General features: G+C 41.5%; 1 protein-coding gene across 3 annotated transcripts; it reads left to right on the top strand.

The window, feature by feature from the left end:
* Window positions 1–414: 414 nt before the first annotated feature.
* On the top strand, window positions 415–8,731 carry LOC117853051 (protein ROOT HAIR DEFECTIVE 3). Of its 3 annotated transcripts, none has more exons than XM_034735420.2 (23): window positions 415–570; window positions 1,385–1,542; window positions 1,635–1,701; window positions 1,810–1,912; window positions 2,685–2,755; window positions 2,836–2,899; window positions 3,002–3,067; window positions 3,209–3,256; window positions 3,347–3,409; window positions 3,483–3,539; window positions 3,630–3,788; window positions 3,866–3,934; window positions 4,027–4,118; window positions 4,555–4,633; window positions 5,317–5,479; window positions 6,495–6,619; window positions 6,701–6,963; window positions 7,041–7,137; window positions 7,217–7,378; window positions 7,506–7,610; window positions 7,795–7,889; window positions 7,977–8,073; window positions 8,167–8,731. In XM_034735420.2, the coding sequence occupies exons 2-23, from the start codon at window positions 1,395–1,397 to the stop codon at window positions 8,389–8,391; spliced, it is 2,418 nt and encodes an 805-aa protein (XP_034591311.1). In that variant the 5' UTR covers window positions 415–570; window positions 1,385–1,394; the 3' UTR covers window positions 8,392–8,731. The 3 variants fall into 3 exon arrangements, with proteins under 3 accessions (XP_034591311.1, XP_034591302.1, XP_072149138.1); XM_034735411.2 differs by lacking the exon at window positions 415–570 and adding an exon at window positions 783–838; XM_072293037.1 differs by lacking the exon at window positions 415–570 and adding an exon at window positions 811–830.
* Window positions 8,732–16,574: the final 7,843 nt, after the last annotated feature.

Here is a 16,574-nt window from a genome sequence, read left to right as displayed (position 1 = left end):
AACTTGATATTTTAATGCATCATATCAAAACTTAAAATAGAGGTATCGCCATTTAATGTGGTGCGTAAGAAACGTGGCATATTTTTGTCCACCCAAACTACGATGAAATGTTTGTATAATAAAGATTCGTTATAGTCCATCAATAAGCCAGGAGGCATCATTCAAACTTGCTTTGAAGAATTTCCCATATCATTCTGCATTTTTATTATTAGTAGGACATGAATCAAAGTAAGCATACGTTTTAGCTGATTTAGAATTTCCATCAACTATTATTTCAATAGTTAAATTTCTATCAAATCAGTATTTTTTAAAACTTATATAATTATTCTTTCTATTCAATTTTTTTGAAAAAAATAGATTCAGTCTGGTGCGTCTTCTTCCTGCTCGATCTCCACTTCCCTCTTCCGGATCCCGTTCCCGTCATTCACCGCCGCCACGCCCCCCCCCCCCCCCCCCCCCCCACTCTCTCTCTCTCTCTGCCTTTCTTTCCTGGCGGCGACGACTGCGCGAGCGGCGCCACCCTTCGCTAGGTCTTCGTCGGGCCCTTCGCCGGCGACGAGTACCCCGCAGGTGTGCCCGCCCCTTCTCTCCTCTTCCAGCTGTGCGAAATCGAGCACCCAAAACCCTAATTTAAGCTATTTTTATTCGGATCTGACCCAATAACAAGCACATACATGTATTATACCTATACTAACTTCGACTTTTTTTTTTGCATAACAATTATCGGGTATTATACCTATACTAACTTCGACTCTTTTTTTTTGCAAAACAATTATCGGGTGTCCATGTGTAAACCCATGTCCGATACTGGTCCGCCCCTGGGGCTGGCGGTGAGCTTGTACTGTACTGTGTGCGATCTTGCAGTAATAATTGTAGTATTGAACCGTAGGTAGACCCAAATCAAAGCGAGTTAGAGCAGGCATCGTTCAATTTGCCCCCCTAGGTACAATGACATTTACATTGGGGCGATGTTACTTTTCTCTCTCCCCACATTTAATCCTCCTGTATTGATATTCAACTTGACAGGCATAGGATGCTAGTAACTGGACATTTACTTTGTTTTCCTTTTTATGGAAACTTTAACCAGTGAGCTCAATAAGCTGCATTGCTTGGTTTTGCGGTGGGATGGCAAACACCTGCCTGCCACTCCGTACAACTTCATGCTTGGGTTCTTAAACCCCTAAATATCAGTGTTCTTTTGTGGCAAACGAGTATTGTTGCTGTAAGCTCTGTGTGTTTGTTTTGTCACATTTTATTTTTTGAGAAATCTTTGAGGCAGGCGATGTGCTGCAGTCATATTATCTCAGCTTTGGATTTAGGCTTTTTTAAAACTTTCCTAGCTTATATTGTGATGGTTTATAATTCTTACATTCCTATACTGCAGAAGAAGAGAAATGGGGGATCCATGTTTCTCAACGCAGCTCATCGATGGAGATGGGGTCTTCAATGTTTCTGGATTGGATAATTTCATGAAGGAAGTTAAATTGGGTGAATGCGGGCTCTCATATGCTGTTGTATCAATAATGGGTCCGCAAAGTAGTGGTATGGGGTTTTTTCCTTTTCTCATTCTTTCCATACTGTTTAATGAACACTTTCTTTTACCTGGTTACATTGTTGGCTCCAACTTTTTTCAGGGAAGAGCACACTTTTGAATCATCTTTTTGGCACCAACTTTAGGGAAATGGATGCTTTCAAAGGAAGGCATGCTCCTATTATTCTATATTTCTATGTCTTTGCTTAGCAGAAACTTCTTGGCTTTTGTGGAGCCTGTTCTTGTCAGTAACTCAGTAGCTTTCTTGAAATTTTCAGGTCCCAAACTACCAAAGGTATATGGTTAGCGAAGGCCCAAAATATTGAACCATGCACCCTTGTAATGGATTTGGAAGGAACTGATGGAAGAGAGAGGGGAGAGGTAATGAAAATGAAGACAATGAGATCTTTTTTTTTGTGTGCGTGTTGGTGTTTTGGGAGTTGGCAACCAGTATTACTATTTTCCTGTCAGATTTATGTACGCAAATGCAATGTCCTATATAGCTTAGAACCCGATGCATCTCTGTTGATGTTTGTAGCCTTTAAAACTAAGAAATTATGAACACTAGACGCAGGAATGATCAATCCAGAAGTAATATTACAGTAATTTAGCTCTAATTGCAGAGCTGCCAAATTGTATTGTTGTGTCAATAACCCTTCTAACATGCCTTTTAAAAGGTAACTAACATGGCCACCTGAATAACTGACATTTATCTGGCTAATAACTGGGTTCGGAACCAGCAAAAGTAACTCGCTGATTATCTGTGCTGCCACTCCTGTTTTTAGAAAATTAATTTGAAACTGTGCTAGTAGTGCCACATAAACTAGTCATTTGGGCATCTTCAATAAGCCATCCTATACTTACCTTCACTTTTTGTGCTAAGCCTGCAATGGCTTCCTCATTGATTTGAGTTTATCTTATTATAAATTTTTGATGGAATGTGGCCTCCAGCTTATTAGATCAGCCAGACAATGTCCTGCCTGTTGCATTCTTGCTTCAGTTTATAGGTGAACAAGCTGAAGCTGAAATTGGCTCGTACTGACCCATCTGATTGCTCATAGACGTCAGGGTTGATTGTTGTTCCATTTTGTGTTGCAAAGCTTTTACTCCACATTATGCCTGTATAACTTGTACTTGATCTATTTGATGTCAGGATGACACAGCCTTTGAGAAACAAAGTGCATTGTTTGCTTTGGCTGTCTCGGACATTGTGCTTATCAATATGTAAGTTCTGCTAAGTGGTGAATATTGGACCTATTATTTCATTGTGCAATTAAGCATTTGTTTTTTTCCTCCTTCCATAGGTGGTGTCATGACATTGGCAGGGAACAGGCTGCAAACAAGCCTCTTTTGAAGACTGTTTTCCAGGTTACTTTATTGAAACTGAAATCTTAATGTTTATATCTTATTTATTTATTAACGGTGGTGTGCGAGGCATTACATATCCTCATGAATTGTTTATCTGTGTAGGTTATGATGAGGTTGTTCAGTCCTCGTAAAACAACATTGTTATTTGTAATTCGTGATAAATCGAAGGTGAGGGCTTGCTATTGCTGTTAGGATACTTAGAACTACGATAAATTGCAGATAAACTTTTAACTTTTTTAGTTTTTAACCTTCCCATCTAGTTATCTATGTATGTGTAAAGTAATGTCTGCTATTTTTGGTTTAAAACAGACACCCCTGGAAAATCTTGAACCTATTCTAAGGGAAGATATTCAGAAGGTATTTGCTTTCTTGATTATCTGTTATGTGTTGTGTCTGCTGTTTCATTGTATTTTCAGTGTGTTGTGAACTGTTTTCGTTTTGCTGCAGATATGGGATGCTGTTCCTAAACCCCATGCCCATAAAGAAACTCCACTCAGTGAATTTTTCAATGTAAAACTCTTGACCTATTCTTTGTTCTTGTTGTTGGTTATGGTGGATTAACTCACTGTCAATCCACATCCAGGTAGAAGTTGTGGCTCTATCCAGTTATGAGGAAAAAGAAGAGTTATTCAAAGAGCAGGTTGGTGTAAATACAATGTAAATTACTAAACACATGCTTACTGCTAATCTCCCAATGATTATGTCTAATAGTAAATGACTTTTTCTGAAGGTTTCCCAATTAAGAGATAGATTTCAGCATTCTATTGCTCCTGGTGGACTTGCTGGTGACCGCCGTGGTGTTGTCCCAGCTTCAGGTTTTTCTTTTAGTTCACAGCAGTTTTGGAAGGTCATTAAGGAGAACAAAGACCTTGATCTACCTGCTCATAAAGTGAGTACCCTCCACTATTTATTAGTTTGAGCTATCACCATTATGTATATTGACATATCTTTCTATGATCCATGCAGGTTATGGTGGCTACTGTACGCTGTGAGGAAATTGGTAATGAGAAAGTTGCCAGTTTTACAGCTGATGAGGTGATTATAGACTTATAAGTGCATATTGTGCGTGATCCATGTTACATAGAGCTTTGGATTCACTGGATGCTAAAATATTTCTCTATGTAAAGGAATGGCAACAATTCGAGGAGGCTGTTCAACATGACTATGTACCTGGTTTTGGGAAGAAACTCAGCAGCCTTCTTGATAGATGTTTATCAGAGTGAGTACTTTAGTCTTCATGAGCAGTCTTTTCTCTTATTCCTTTTGTGGTATTCCCAAAGTTCAGAAAACATGCATGGCTGGTTCTTACTATTTAGTCTGTTCTAGTTGTGATATCCCAATTCTAGCCATTCTATCCAAGAGAGAACTGTCTCATGGGTTATCGATTGAACTCTAGGATCTTTACTAATTACTTCAAAACAGCAGAGTCCAGGGACATATCCTGGTTGTGGACCCTGTCTATTCCTAATGACTCTTTGGTAATCCCGTTGAATGTTGGCATAGGGACAAAACATTCTGTAAAGCATGTCTTTTTCTTATTGATGAATTACCTAGTTTAGCATCCAAAGGAAATGCAATGTTTATTTTTTGGCATACATTGTGAGTACTGTCTGAAAAAGAGATAGTAACTTGATGATTTACTTCTTTGATTGCAGGTATGACATGGAGGCTATTTATTTTGATGAAGGTGTCAGAACCTCAAAAAGACAACAACTTGAGTCTAAACTTCTGCAGGTTGTCCCTTCTATTTTTTTTTTTGGGTTACAGACACACTTGATTCATTGCATAAAATGATAGATGTGCCTCACCTCACTTCCTCATATTTACTCCCATTTATATAGATGTCCTCACTACCTAACATTTACTATCTGTACATAAATGTATTTTGTTTTGGATGTGGCAGTCTCCAAGAGGCAACTTGCTACTACTTTCTATCACAATATGTTGGTTAAAATTTGAGATATAGTGTGACAGAATTATTTTTTGGTGATGAACATTAGTATTGCTTTCATTAGGTGAATCTTGAACCGTTGCTTATATTTGTAGCCAAATTTTGAAATTGAACTGATTCTCACACAAGGATTAATCAACAGTCTATTCATACACCACACTAGTTTCCTGGAATTTAGAAATCAAATATTGATCTCATTTCCTGTGTACTGATTACCCTATTTTCTAAAACTGATTAGTGGAAGAGTGAAAGCTTTTTTACAGTAGAACTTAAACCTAAGTTGAGTCCAAGAGCATTCTCGTATTCATTTTCTGCTATGACTTGTTATTTCTCAATGGATTTACTTGTATGATCCCAACTAGGTTTGGATCACTGATTTAGTCTCATATGCTGCTTATTTTGTTGTTCTAACACATTGTTTTGGATGACTTCATTCTTAAACCCATGCCTCTTTCATCTCCTATAGCTTGTCAATCCTGCATACCAATCGCTTCTGGGTCATTTACGGACTAGAACTTTGGAAGTATTTAAGGAGTCCTTTGACAAGGCCCTAACAAAGGAGGGATTTGCTGTTGCTGCTCGTGATTGTACACAGACTTTCTTAGAAAAGTTTGATAAAGGATCTGAAGGTATGGTTTCAGGAATGCTATCTATTGATTTCCTCATGGTTACCCAACTTGCTTGGGACTAAAAGGCTTTGCTTTAATTTTTTATGGTTTCTTTAGAAAGGTTATGTTGATCACCTCAGTTGACTCTGGGTTGTGGTGGGGATATTAATTTGGGCTTGGAGTGGAAAGTGGAAACTGGTTCGGTATAAATTTATAATCCAGTGGCAACTTATTAGGCTAGAAGTATACAGCTCAAAGTTCAGAGTCCACTGGTTAACCGTTGTGTGTTTGATGGGATCCTACTGAATCTAAATGGAGTCCTGGTTCTGGTGAGAGATGAACTTTGCCTTTGGAGTTTGGCCGGAGCTCGGGGAATATCCAATCTCCTTGCTCTAGAGCCAGCCAATGCGTGAGTTCTTTCAGTGGTCTTGGGTCAAGCCTTTGACATGTTAGAGAGTTTTTCCCGTAAGATGTAATAGGGAGTGTGTGTGTGTGGGGATGTATGGGGTTTCTAAACCCACTCATTTTTCTTCTTAATATAATGATACGCAGTACTCCTGCGTGTTCGAGAAAAAAAAACAGTTCAGAGTCCACAACCATAATTAGAGCAGACTAACTTTCTATAAGTAATATCTATTCTAATGCTGTCATCCATGGAGAGCAGATCATTGCCACGTATTTTCCTGTTCTCCAATTAAGTATGAAAATTTCAACAAACAAGCTGGTACATTTCTGGTTCTTCTGGTGAATCTACCAACAGCTGAAGAGTAAAAAAACTGTAGATAGGCTTTACCATGAAACAATGTGTATCCGCTTTTGGTGTTTCAGTTTCCAAAACCAGTCACCACTGATTGCCTGGGGTACATAACAGCTGTCAAACACAGCTGCACATAACAGCTGTCAAACACACTGCAATATTTATTAGGACAAAAACTTTTGAGTGAACTCTTATTCTAAATAATGTTATTTTTCAGTTTCGAGCCCACTCCTTTTCTACCTAAACATGTCTTTGTTACATATGTGCTCTCTTTGACAGACGCTGCTATTCAGCAAGTGAAATGGGATCCCTCAAAAGTTAAGGATAAGCTTAAGCGTGACATTGAGTCACATGTGGCTTCAGTTCGGGCAGCAAAATTATCTGAACTTTGTGCCAAATATGAGGTTGCTCCCTTCGTCGAGTTTTTCTGTTCATGTCATAGTGCGAACATAGAATTCTTGCCTAATCTTAGAATGTTGTTTCAGGCACAACTTACCAAAGCTCTGGCAGAACCTGTTGAAGCTCTGCTAGATTCAGCCAGTGAAGACACCTGGCCAGCCATTAGAAAGCTTCTTCAACGTGAGACAAAAGCTGCCATTTCAGGCCTTGAATCTACTCTTTCAGCTTTTGAACTCGATGAAGCCACTGAGAAGGAATTGCTCACGAAATTGGAGAACCATGGAAGAAGTGTTGTTGAATCTAAGGCAAAAGAAGAAGCTGGACGGGTCTTGATTCGCATGAAGGACAGGTGAAGTCAGTGCATATCTACAACAGAATGAGGGACATATCTTCTGTGTGAAGACTAAACTGGAAACATTTTTGCAGGTTCTCAACATTATTCAGTCGTGATGCTGACTCCATGCCAAGGGTGTGGACAGGAAAGGAGGACATAAAAGCTATTACTAAAACTGCACGTTCAGCTGTATGTCAAATGTCAGTACTATATTTGAAACATAAATGAATTGTTTTAGTAATTAAATAATTTCCCCATTTTACTACAGTCCATGAAGTTGCTGGCTACACTTGCTGCAATTCGGTTGGATGAGGATGGTGACAACATAGAAAACACTCTCTCCCTTGCTCTTGTTGATACTGCAAGACCTGGGACTACCGATAGAAGTATCCAATCGTTTGATCCACTTGCCTCCAGCTCATGGGAGAGGGTAAGGAATATGCTACATTTATGCTCTTCTGCTGAAGGCCTGAAACAAAACTCTAACTCTTACTTAGTATCTTCTTTAAGCACATAGATGTTTTGGATGTTGCTAACAGGATGTCATTAATGTGCAGGTTCCTGAGGAGAAAACTTTAATTAGCCCTGTCCAGTGCAAGTCTTTGTGGAGGCAATTTAAAGCTGAAACAGAATATACAGTCACTCAGGCCATAGCTGCTCAGGTATCTCACATGATCCATTATTTCTACAAGTGCTCATTGTGTGATACAAAAAAAATGTGGTGCCTATCGTATCAAAGTCCTTTGTTTTGTTTATTATCCTCTGGAAATATTGACTGTCATCTGCAATTTTGTTATTGTGCATAATAAAACTTAGATGCTAAACATGTACTGTTGTCTTCATCAGGAAGCAAATAAGAGGAACAACAACTGGCTGCCACCTCCATGGGCACTCGCCGCAATGGCTATTCTTGGATTCAACGAGTTTATGACATTGCTGAAGTATTTTCTTTTGTTTGCAGAATCATACATGAATGCTGATTAAGGTATTCACAGATTTGATCTGACTGACTTTTACTTGGATAACAGGAATCCATTGTACCTGGGTGTCATATTTGTTGTCTTCCTTGTTGGTAAGGCCATTTGGGTACAGTTAGACATTGCCGCGGAATTCCAAAATGGCTTTGTGAGTATTCAAATCACATTTCTATGTTCTATTTTTTGGCCTTCTAAAGGTTGTGTAAACTGATATCCTTGATATGCTTGCTATATTATACAGCTTCCAGCCCTCCTTTCGCTGTCAACAAAATTTGTTCCCACGATAATGAACATTTTGAAGAGATTAGCAGATGAGGGGCAGAGACCTGCAGCCCCCGAAAGGCAAAGAGAGATGGAACTCCAACCAACGAATGTTTCTTCACACAGCAATGTGACGTCTGCAGGGTCGTCCAGTGTAACCAGGACAGAGAATGGACCGGAATATTCAAGCCCGGTGGCAAAATGATTTTGTTGATCTTTAGCTTTTTGCTGAAAACCAACCCTAGCAGTTTGAGGCTGCACATGGCCTTGAAACCTAGGAAGGAGGTTGAAGTGCCTTGCGGTTTTTGTAAGCTTGCCCTTACCAGACTGATGTATGTAGGTCACACGGCGCCCTCCACCGGGGTTTACTTGATGAATTTTGGGGGCAGGGAGTTGTCTGTAAGAACATTGTGTAATAATTTTGTTTCATTTTACTGTAACATCTTATATGATGGTTGTATAGAAGTTCAGTCCAGGGTGTACACGGCAGCGCATTCAAACGCTACAATATGTCAATATATATGCTCGGTTCCTAGTTGCTTGAATTATGTAAATGTCTTGAAACTGTCATCAGTTTGCTTCGGAAATATATGAAGGGTTTTCTCTGATAACAGAAGCGCATGTGAAGGCTTTCCTAACCTTTTTGGCGTCCCCGGTGCCCATGGTTTACATTATATTTTCTCATTTTCACGGTTTATATCGGAAATTCTCCATATCCATTATCCAAGAATGCCTGTATGTGTTGACAGAGGACGCTGGAGTTTGAATCCGTTGCTGAGGCTCTCATTGGCAGTATAAATTTTACAGATTGGAGTAAAGTTAAATTGAACTGAAATTTAAGAACATTTAGCTCTTTTTCTCCTTTTGCTGGAACAAGCTGAATCTCCCCGTGCCAACTCCGAGTCCAAGAACACGCGTTGATGCTCATCCTCATGTGCCGGAACGCACCAGTCGCTGCGGTTGCCGGAGAAGAGGCAGCTCCAGTTTTAGCAGGATTGACCTCACGCAGTTTGCGGAATTCCATATTGCTTTCACCGACTGAGCGATGACAAATTAGCTATGGAAAAGGCTCTACGGAAGGCTTCACTCAAAAAATTCCGACCACATTTGTGTGAGTTTATTTTTAATCGTATTTGATTCAAACCGGAAAACCTGGGGGTAATCTGACGTTTGAGCTATGTGTATTTCCCTGCCTGGCCAATAAGTTCCGGATGTTTTGCACTTGCTGCTCCGTTATGCCGGGGTTCTGAGTTCTGACTAGTCAGGAGATAATTTCCAACTCGAGCAAGAGCAACGTTCCAAGGGTTTAGGGTTGCCATACAGATTCAGCATACAGTTTTTTTTAGGAACAGATAACACAAGAGTTTCAACCCTGGTTGGTGGTGGTCGGTCCGTCAGTCATTTTTTTTACAATAAGGACGCACACAACCAACGCACTCCACACTCACACCACACGTACACACGCGTGCGCGTTCATACACATGCTTATGGAAGATATTAGAAGGCATAGACCTCTAGTGCATGGGAACGTGCAGTACTACTTACGCGCACGCGTGTGTATACCCTAGTAAACCAGAGCTAATCCTGAGCTCAACTGGGTAAAACTCCGGTGAAGCACGTAGGTCCGATCCAGGGATCGAACCGGAGCAGACTGGATGAGCATCCTTGCCAGCAGCCGCACCTGAGCTACGCTCGGTCTTACGGTCTCCCAAGCTACGCTCGGTCTTACGGTCTCCCAAGCTACGCTTTGTAGTAGAATTTGTAGTTAAGGCCCAACTCCCGCTTCGGTCGGTCATGCATGACCTCACGGGGGAGGCGGGTTGGCGTTTTCCGTTAGGCCTTAACTACAAGTTCTACTACAAGCGGGAGTTGGGCTGAAGCGGCTTGGCTTCCACGGGCCCATTTCATTTTGGCATCCAGCCCGCGCGTGGCGGAGCTGAACGGGAGCCCGGGATGAGAGGGAACAGCTCGCTTGTGGCTTCTCCCAAGTCCCATGTCATGGCTTCTTCGACTCGATCCTCGTCGGTCACCATGTCGTTGCGGAGGATCCGGGGACCCAGGAGACGCAGTGCGCGCGGGACAACAAGGTTTTAGTCAATCCGGAGTGGATCAAGGCGGCTGGTGCCGGCAGGACGAGCAAGAGACTTCCCTTCCCGGTGACCCGTCTAAACTCTAAAGTCGTGTGGCTTCCTACTGCGGGAATGGTATAGATAACCTTTGAGAATCTCATGCTTCAGATCGTTGAGATTTCCTACTAACTTGATTGTTGAGATCAAATTGTTTGGCGCATTGATTTACTCGGGCCAAAGTTTTGTTGGGAACATAACCTGTACCATTCATGTCTCGGTTCAGATCAGCCCAGTTTGGGTTTGGTTCTGTTTGGAACGGCTCAAACTTATGAAAAAGCCATCTTCTCATCAGCTGCTCACATAAATTACTTTTTGAAGAAACTCATCTATAAGTTAAAAAGCCAACTGTTTGGCAGCGCAACTTTCCTATAGCTTATTGATGGATGCTGACGTGCAGGCCCCAACTATCATATGCTATCTCACGGTGCAGGGCAGCTGCCGGCGGTGGAATCTCCCGGTGGAGAGAGCTACCGGCGTGGGTGGAGGAGCTTGGGCTGCGCTGGGCCTGGGCGGTGGCGGGCGAAGGGAGGCATCCAGCGGCGGGCGTGGGGATTTGGGAGAGAGGCAAAGATGTGGGGAGAAGGGACAGAGATGCGGGTGGTGGGGAGGGAGGTCCGGTCACGTGACGAGGGAAGGAGGATCCGGCGGCGGGGAGGAGGGAGGCATGGGCGGCGGGGAGAAACGCAGGTGGCTGCTGAGAAGGAAATACGTGGGTGACAAAGTATATACCAAATCAAAAAGTCTGCTGGATCCCAATTCTGGAAGGGGTAGTAGAAATGAGGAGGGGTAGAGCTATTATAATAAAAAGTGGCTAACGGATCAAGTTTTGGGAGGACACCTAGTGTGGGGAGTGTGCGTTGAAGACAGAGACCCTAGATTTCGGTAGAGGAGGCCTTGAGAGGTGGAACATGCCACATTGACTTTAGAAGAACGCTGTACGAAATAGAAATGATGGAGCAAATACATTTGTGTGAAGGAAGGGATGAGATAAGATGGGACTTGCAGAAGTCATATAGATATACATGGGTGGATCCACAGGGTACGCCGGGTGGGCCACGGCATACGTGGAGCCCAGCTACAATCATTACCCGGTATACGTAACGCCCGGCCCGAGTCCCGCGATGCCCGACGTCCTGCCGACGATTCGGCTTCGGTTACGCGCCGGCGCTGCGCCTCGACGAACGACGAGTCCCTCGAATCCCTCGAAGACGAACCCCTTGACGACTGCCAGGTTTGGTCGGACTGCAGGTTCCATCCTCCCGTTCCGATCCGCACAAGCCTCCAGCAGGTGCGCGTTCGCCCCTCCTCCGATGAATTCAAGTTTTCCTGTGATAGCCTTGTTCCTTTTAGATCTAGAGATACATGCAAATAAGATAATGTAGATGGACGCTAGCTACTCATAGGATGTGTTCAGGTTTCCAGTGATGGCCTTGTTCGTTTTAGTTGTAGATGCAAATAAAGAGACTTTTGATGGACATTAGGAGCCATGCTCCGAACAAGGAATGACACTGGGAGCCTTGCTGCAGCTATAATGTTACTATACAGTTTCAGATATCCAGAAAATGGGGTAACATCTTGGACTTTCTGCCCAAGTTCCTAGCCAAGTGGCTCTATATGATTTTACCTTGTTATGAATTATTTTAGTACAAGCGATTTTCCAGAATGTCTCGTTTCTGGATGTTGATATATATTCCTTCCGTCCTAAATTACTATTTATTTTGATTTTTCTAGGTACATAGATTTTGCTATGTATACGGTATGTTTAGATACGTAGCAAATGTTATGCACCTAGAAGAGAAAAAACGAATAGTAATTTGGGATGGAGGGAGTAGTTGATATATGTTTATAGAATAGTCGAGGTATATGAGTCAAACTCCTCTAATCTTTCCTAAATTCTTTTTTTTCTCGAGAGCAATATCTGTTTACCTATGAGTTACTGACCTGGTATCTTTTTGCTGAACTCTTTTCCCTACAAGTGACACGGTTTGTCTCTGTTTTTCAGCGGAAATATGTCCGAAGCAGTTCTCCTTGCTGTCACGAAGATTGGCTCCGCTTTAGCGAATGAAAGTGCTAAGGTCATTAAAAATAAGGTGTTGAAAGGGTATTTTCTGCAATGGTTAAAGTGAAAACAAAGTTAAGGGATAAGCTAGGTGATAGTATTTTGGATGATTGTCTAGTTACATTCATTGAGCGGGATATTTTCTTCCAAGTGAACGAAGAAGATATAATCAAGACATTCATGTCATTCAAAAAGCGGCGGGTAAACAAAGCAGATAAGTAATATTGTAAGTTTTTTATGCTATATTTTGAACTATTTATATTGTGGTTTGTTATTGTTTCTAGCTTAATTTTTAAATTTATTGAATTGTAAATGGTTTTATCGAATTACATAAGATTTTTTTTCGACATACCCTATAGTAAAATTCTAGATCCGCCACTGGGTAGATATACAACTAGATCAATTTACAGAGAGCTAACATTTGGAGGTGTCAAGGACAATTTGATGATGGATGTCTGGAAGAGTCCTGTGCCACTGAAAATAAAAATGTTTATGTAGATGGTTTTTCATGATAGAATCCAGTTAGCAGTCCAACTGAAGAAGAGGAAGTGAGCGGACCTAGAAAGTTGCAAGCTGTGTGAGGAGACAGAGAGCACAAATCACATCTTGTTTTGCTGCCCAGTAGCGAGGTTTCTGTGGGTTTTTATCAAAGAGACGCTGGGCTGGTAGGCAGCGCCCATATCCTGCTAAAGTTGTGTAGAGGTAGTACTGAGAGGGAGAATTTAACAAAATCAAACGTATTTTTCTTGTGTGCATGTACGATGTGGACGCTGTGGAAGATAAAGAACGATGTCGTGTTCAACAACAAGATCGTGGCGACGGTGGTGCACAGGATGACGTCCTTGCTGACGCAATGTGAAGCCGTTACTGAAGCAGAAAGACCTGGCGGAGGTGAAACGTTTGCTTGGAGAGCTCTCACAAGCCTGTCGGCAACTAGCTTAGTAACGGCTACAGGAGTGGACCTGTTTTCTTTTGCCTGTGTGCTTGGGCTCCTCTTGTCTTTTGAGTCACTGTCAACGGCTAGAATTGTGGTGGTCTAGATGTGTTCAGCGACGAAAGTCTAGTAGAGCTAGAGAGTAGAGGTCGTTTAGTTTAGTTCGTTTGACGAGTAGAAGCTGAAGCCGGGACAGATCCCCTGTAATCGAAAACTGGTAATCCTAGTAACAGTTGGCTGAACATTTTCACCTACTAAGCTTTCAATAAAGCTGGGTGTAATACCTTTGGTCAAAAAAAGAAACGCGGGAGCGATGAGGGTCTGGGAGGCGCGGGTGAGGGAAAAAGCGGCGAGGAGGAGGTCGCACGGCTTTCTCCAGATGCCGCCCCATAATTCATTTACTGGAAGCGCTTCCTCGTGAAGCTGTTCATAAGTTTCGTGTTTGGCCACCCGTTGGCTTATTTTTTATGAGAAGCTGCTCTATAAACAGTTCCATACTGGACCTTTAGCAGGTGTTCAGAATCGGCAGCTAAAACCACGAATCTTTTTGCTGTTAATGATGCCGCGGTGTGCGCTTTCTATTGAAATATCTGGCCCACCTCGTGCTACTGCATGGGAGCCATTGGGCTCCAGCTGGTTGAGCCAATTTGTTTCATATAGGAAAATCAATATGGCGTATGCAGATGGCACATGCATTTATGATTCTAGCATTTTTCTTTTTGTCGAACTAGTAAATGATATGAAGGTTGATTGGTGAAATTTTCATGTCACTTTAATTCAACAATAATTCTATTTCTTTGACCAATAATTTATTTATCTCATGTTTATTGCAAGGACTAAATATTATAAATACATTTACTCTATTTTTCCCTACCTAATATTGATCAAGTTGACAAGTTCTTTATCTAATACAAAGTCTTATATCCATTTTTTACATAATACGATGCAAATGGACCGGCAATGGATGGACCACCTCCACTCCTCCAATACTAGAGAACATTGTCTGCACATGGTATGAATGTGCTTACACTATTTTCTAGTACTGGAGGAGTGGAGGTGACTCTCCATAGACTTGGAATTCTCATGAACAATGTGTTTTCAGTCAAGAAATCCGAGGTGAATAGGAACATTCTAAAGAGCTAGTGGGATCAGACGCAAACGGGCACACTCATTGAGATTAGTGATGGGCAAACACAGAGATGGCTTGGAGGGTGAACATTCTACACTGTTCTACCATTACTTTAGGATTCTTGACTCCGTGAAGTCCACCATGGAGCGGATATATTCTTTAGTGTATCTTTATTGTCTTGTTCCAGAATTCTAGCATTTTTTTGTCGAACTAGTGAATGATATGAAGGTTGATTGGTGTAAATTTCATGTCACTCTAATTTAACAATAATTCTATATCCATATCCATATTTGTCTTCCAAATACTGTATGCGATGGTCTAATAATTTTGTTATGTATTTGATCAAATTTTGTAGGATAAACTGCCGATACGTCGCAGCGTTGAACGATATGTCACGTCGTTTCCCCCATATCCCCCAGCGCAGCCTGTTGGCGCTTCCTTCCCCGTCGGTCATGGACCCGTGCCCATTACACAACCGCACTTACGTCGGAGCGTGGTACTTACGCCCTTTGTATTCTAATACTAATTTCGTTCTTTATTATATCATACTAATGATTTTTATAATTTTTATTGAAGCTTGTTTCACCCATCGACTAGCTACGACAAATAATAACTGACATGACTGAACAAGCTCCTATGGTGGTACATGAACAAACGAGTCCGATACAAGGTAGATATGTGGTTTCTCTGGCCAATAATTCTGCAAGCATGCGAGAGCAAAGACATGGTGAAATATATTATCCATATCCATTCTATTGCCGCACAACAGCCACATGTTGCCGCATGTAGTGCTGTGAGGTAGGAACTGACTCAAATAGAACATCAGACAAATCATGTAGCTTATCGATCCTATTAGATGGCTCAAAGATATTGTCGAAGCTATAGGTGGTACTTCTCCTTTAGTGCAATCCGAGGTTGTTGGTAAATAGAATTTTAAAAGAGTAATATCTCTTTTCAAGTACCTCTTCGAGAAAGACAGTTCACCTCAATGTCACCAGGATAGGGCATCCCGATGGTTTCAATTGCTGCATGGGGTCAAGTAGCACCAAATAGGGTAACTTTTGAAAGGACTGCCGTGAAGGCCTGCCTACAATAGCTTAAGGATCATGGGTACTTTGTGCTAGACTTCTCATATTTTCGAATAAAGGCGCTCGAGGAGGGAGAAAGCAATGTGACTAGGACTACTGAGAGGCTTTGTTGGCTGAATCAACATGACATGGTATGGCACATTCTTGTATCATTCTAATCATTCTTTTGTCTTTAGTTATGTTACATCTTTAGTTATTTTACATCTTTGAACTCTCATCACATTATTCTCATCTTTTATGATATCTTCGAAAGTACCATTGCGTCAATGAGCTTAAGTGCGATTTTGGAGCAAGTCTTGGATGTATTGAATTTGAGTTACCAAGATGAAAACCCGATATGCAACAGAGATTTCAAGCTCCAGGCTCATCTCACTTTTTACAGGGCACATCAGTTAACCTCTCCATTGTTTGAGATTTATGGTAGTGTATGTGACCATCAATGTGAAGCGATAGAGAGTGCACTAATTCATGCTCTAGCTTATATTGATGAAGTGCTAGGCTTTACGATTGGAGACCTTAAGTATGTTCCATATCTAAGGAAGCGAAGCAGAGTAGTATGAAATATAAATTAATGCATGGATGTACCACTACCCTTTTCTTATGCATTTGAACTTGTTCTCTCTAAGACCTTAAGTATTGGTGTATATATTTCATTGCATATACAATCTTCTCTGAGTGTTAATGATTTGAATGGGTTGATACTTGTGAGACTTGGATTTGAATGGGTTGATATATTAACGTAATATTATTGGTAAAATCTCCATGGGATACGAATACAAAATATAAAACAAAACAAAAACAAAAGGGAAAAAAAAGAAAAGGAATAACATTTAGTATCGGTTAGTAAAACAAACTGCCATCCGTAATAGCGCGACATGGCTATAACCTGACCAACAGAGAATGAGAGGCAACTCGGGTGGCGACTCTGATGGCGGCACCCTCCGGTGACCTCTCCCCGGTGATCTTCCCTCCTCATCGGACTGGTCTTGATCATTGGATCCATGTCATGGATGAACAACGCTCCTCCCTTTTGGATCTCCAGCTGGATC

This window comes from Setaria viridis, chromosome 1, assembly GCF_005286985.2.
Source record: "Setaria viridis chromosome 1, Setaria_viridis_v4.0, whole genome shotgun sequence".
In the NCBI taxonomy this organism is placed as follows: domain Eukaryota; kingdom Viridiplantae; phylum Streptophyta; class Magnoliopsida; order Poales; family Poaceae; genus Setaria; species Setaria viridis.
Note: the sequence above shows the minus strand (reverse complement) of the source record. Positions and strands in the feature narration are given on the sequence as shown.

Coding starts and splice junctions, on each gene's coding strand:
- LOC117853051 (XM_034735411.2), top strand. CDS start 786: ATGTGTAAACCCATGTCCGATACTGGTCCGCCCCTGGGGCTGGCGGTG. Junction 2,900..3,001: donor TTTTGAAGACTGTTTTCCAG/GTTACTTTATTG, acceptor TTATCTGTGTAG/GTTATGATGAGGTTGTTCAG. Junction 3,789..3,865: donor TTGATCTACCTGCTCATAAA/GTGAGTACCCTC, acceptor TGATCCATGCAG/GTTATGGTGGCTACTGTACG.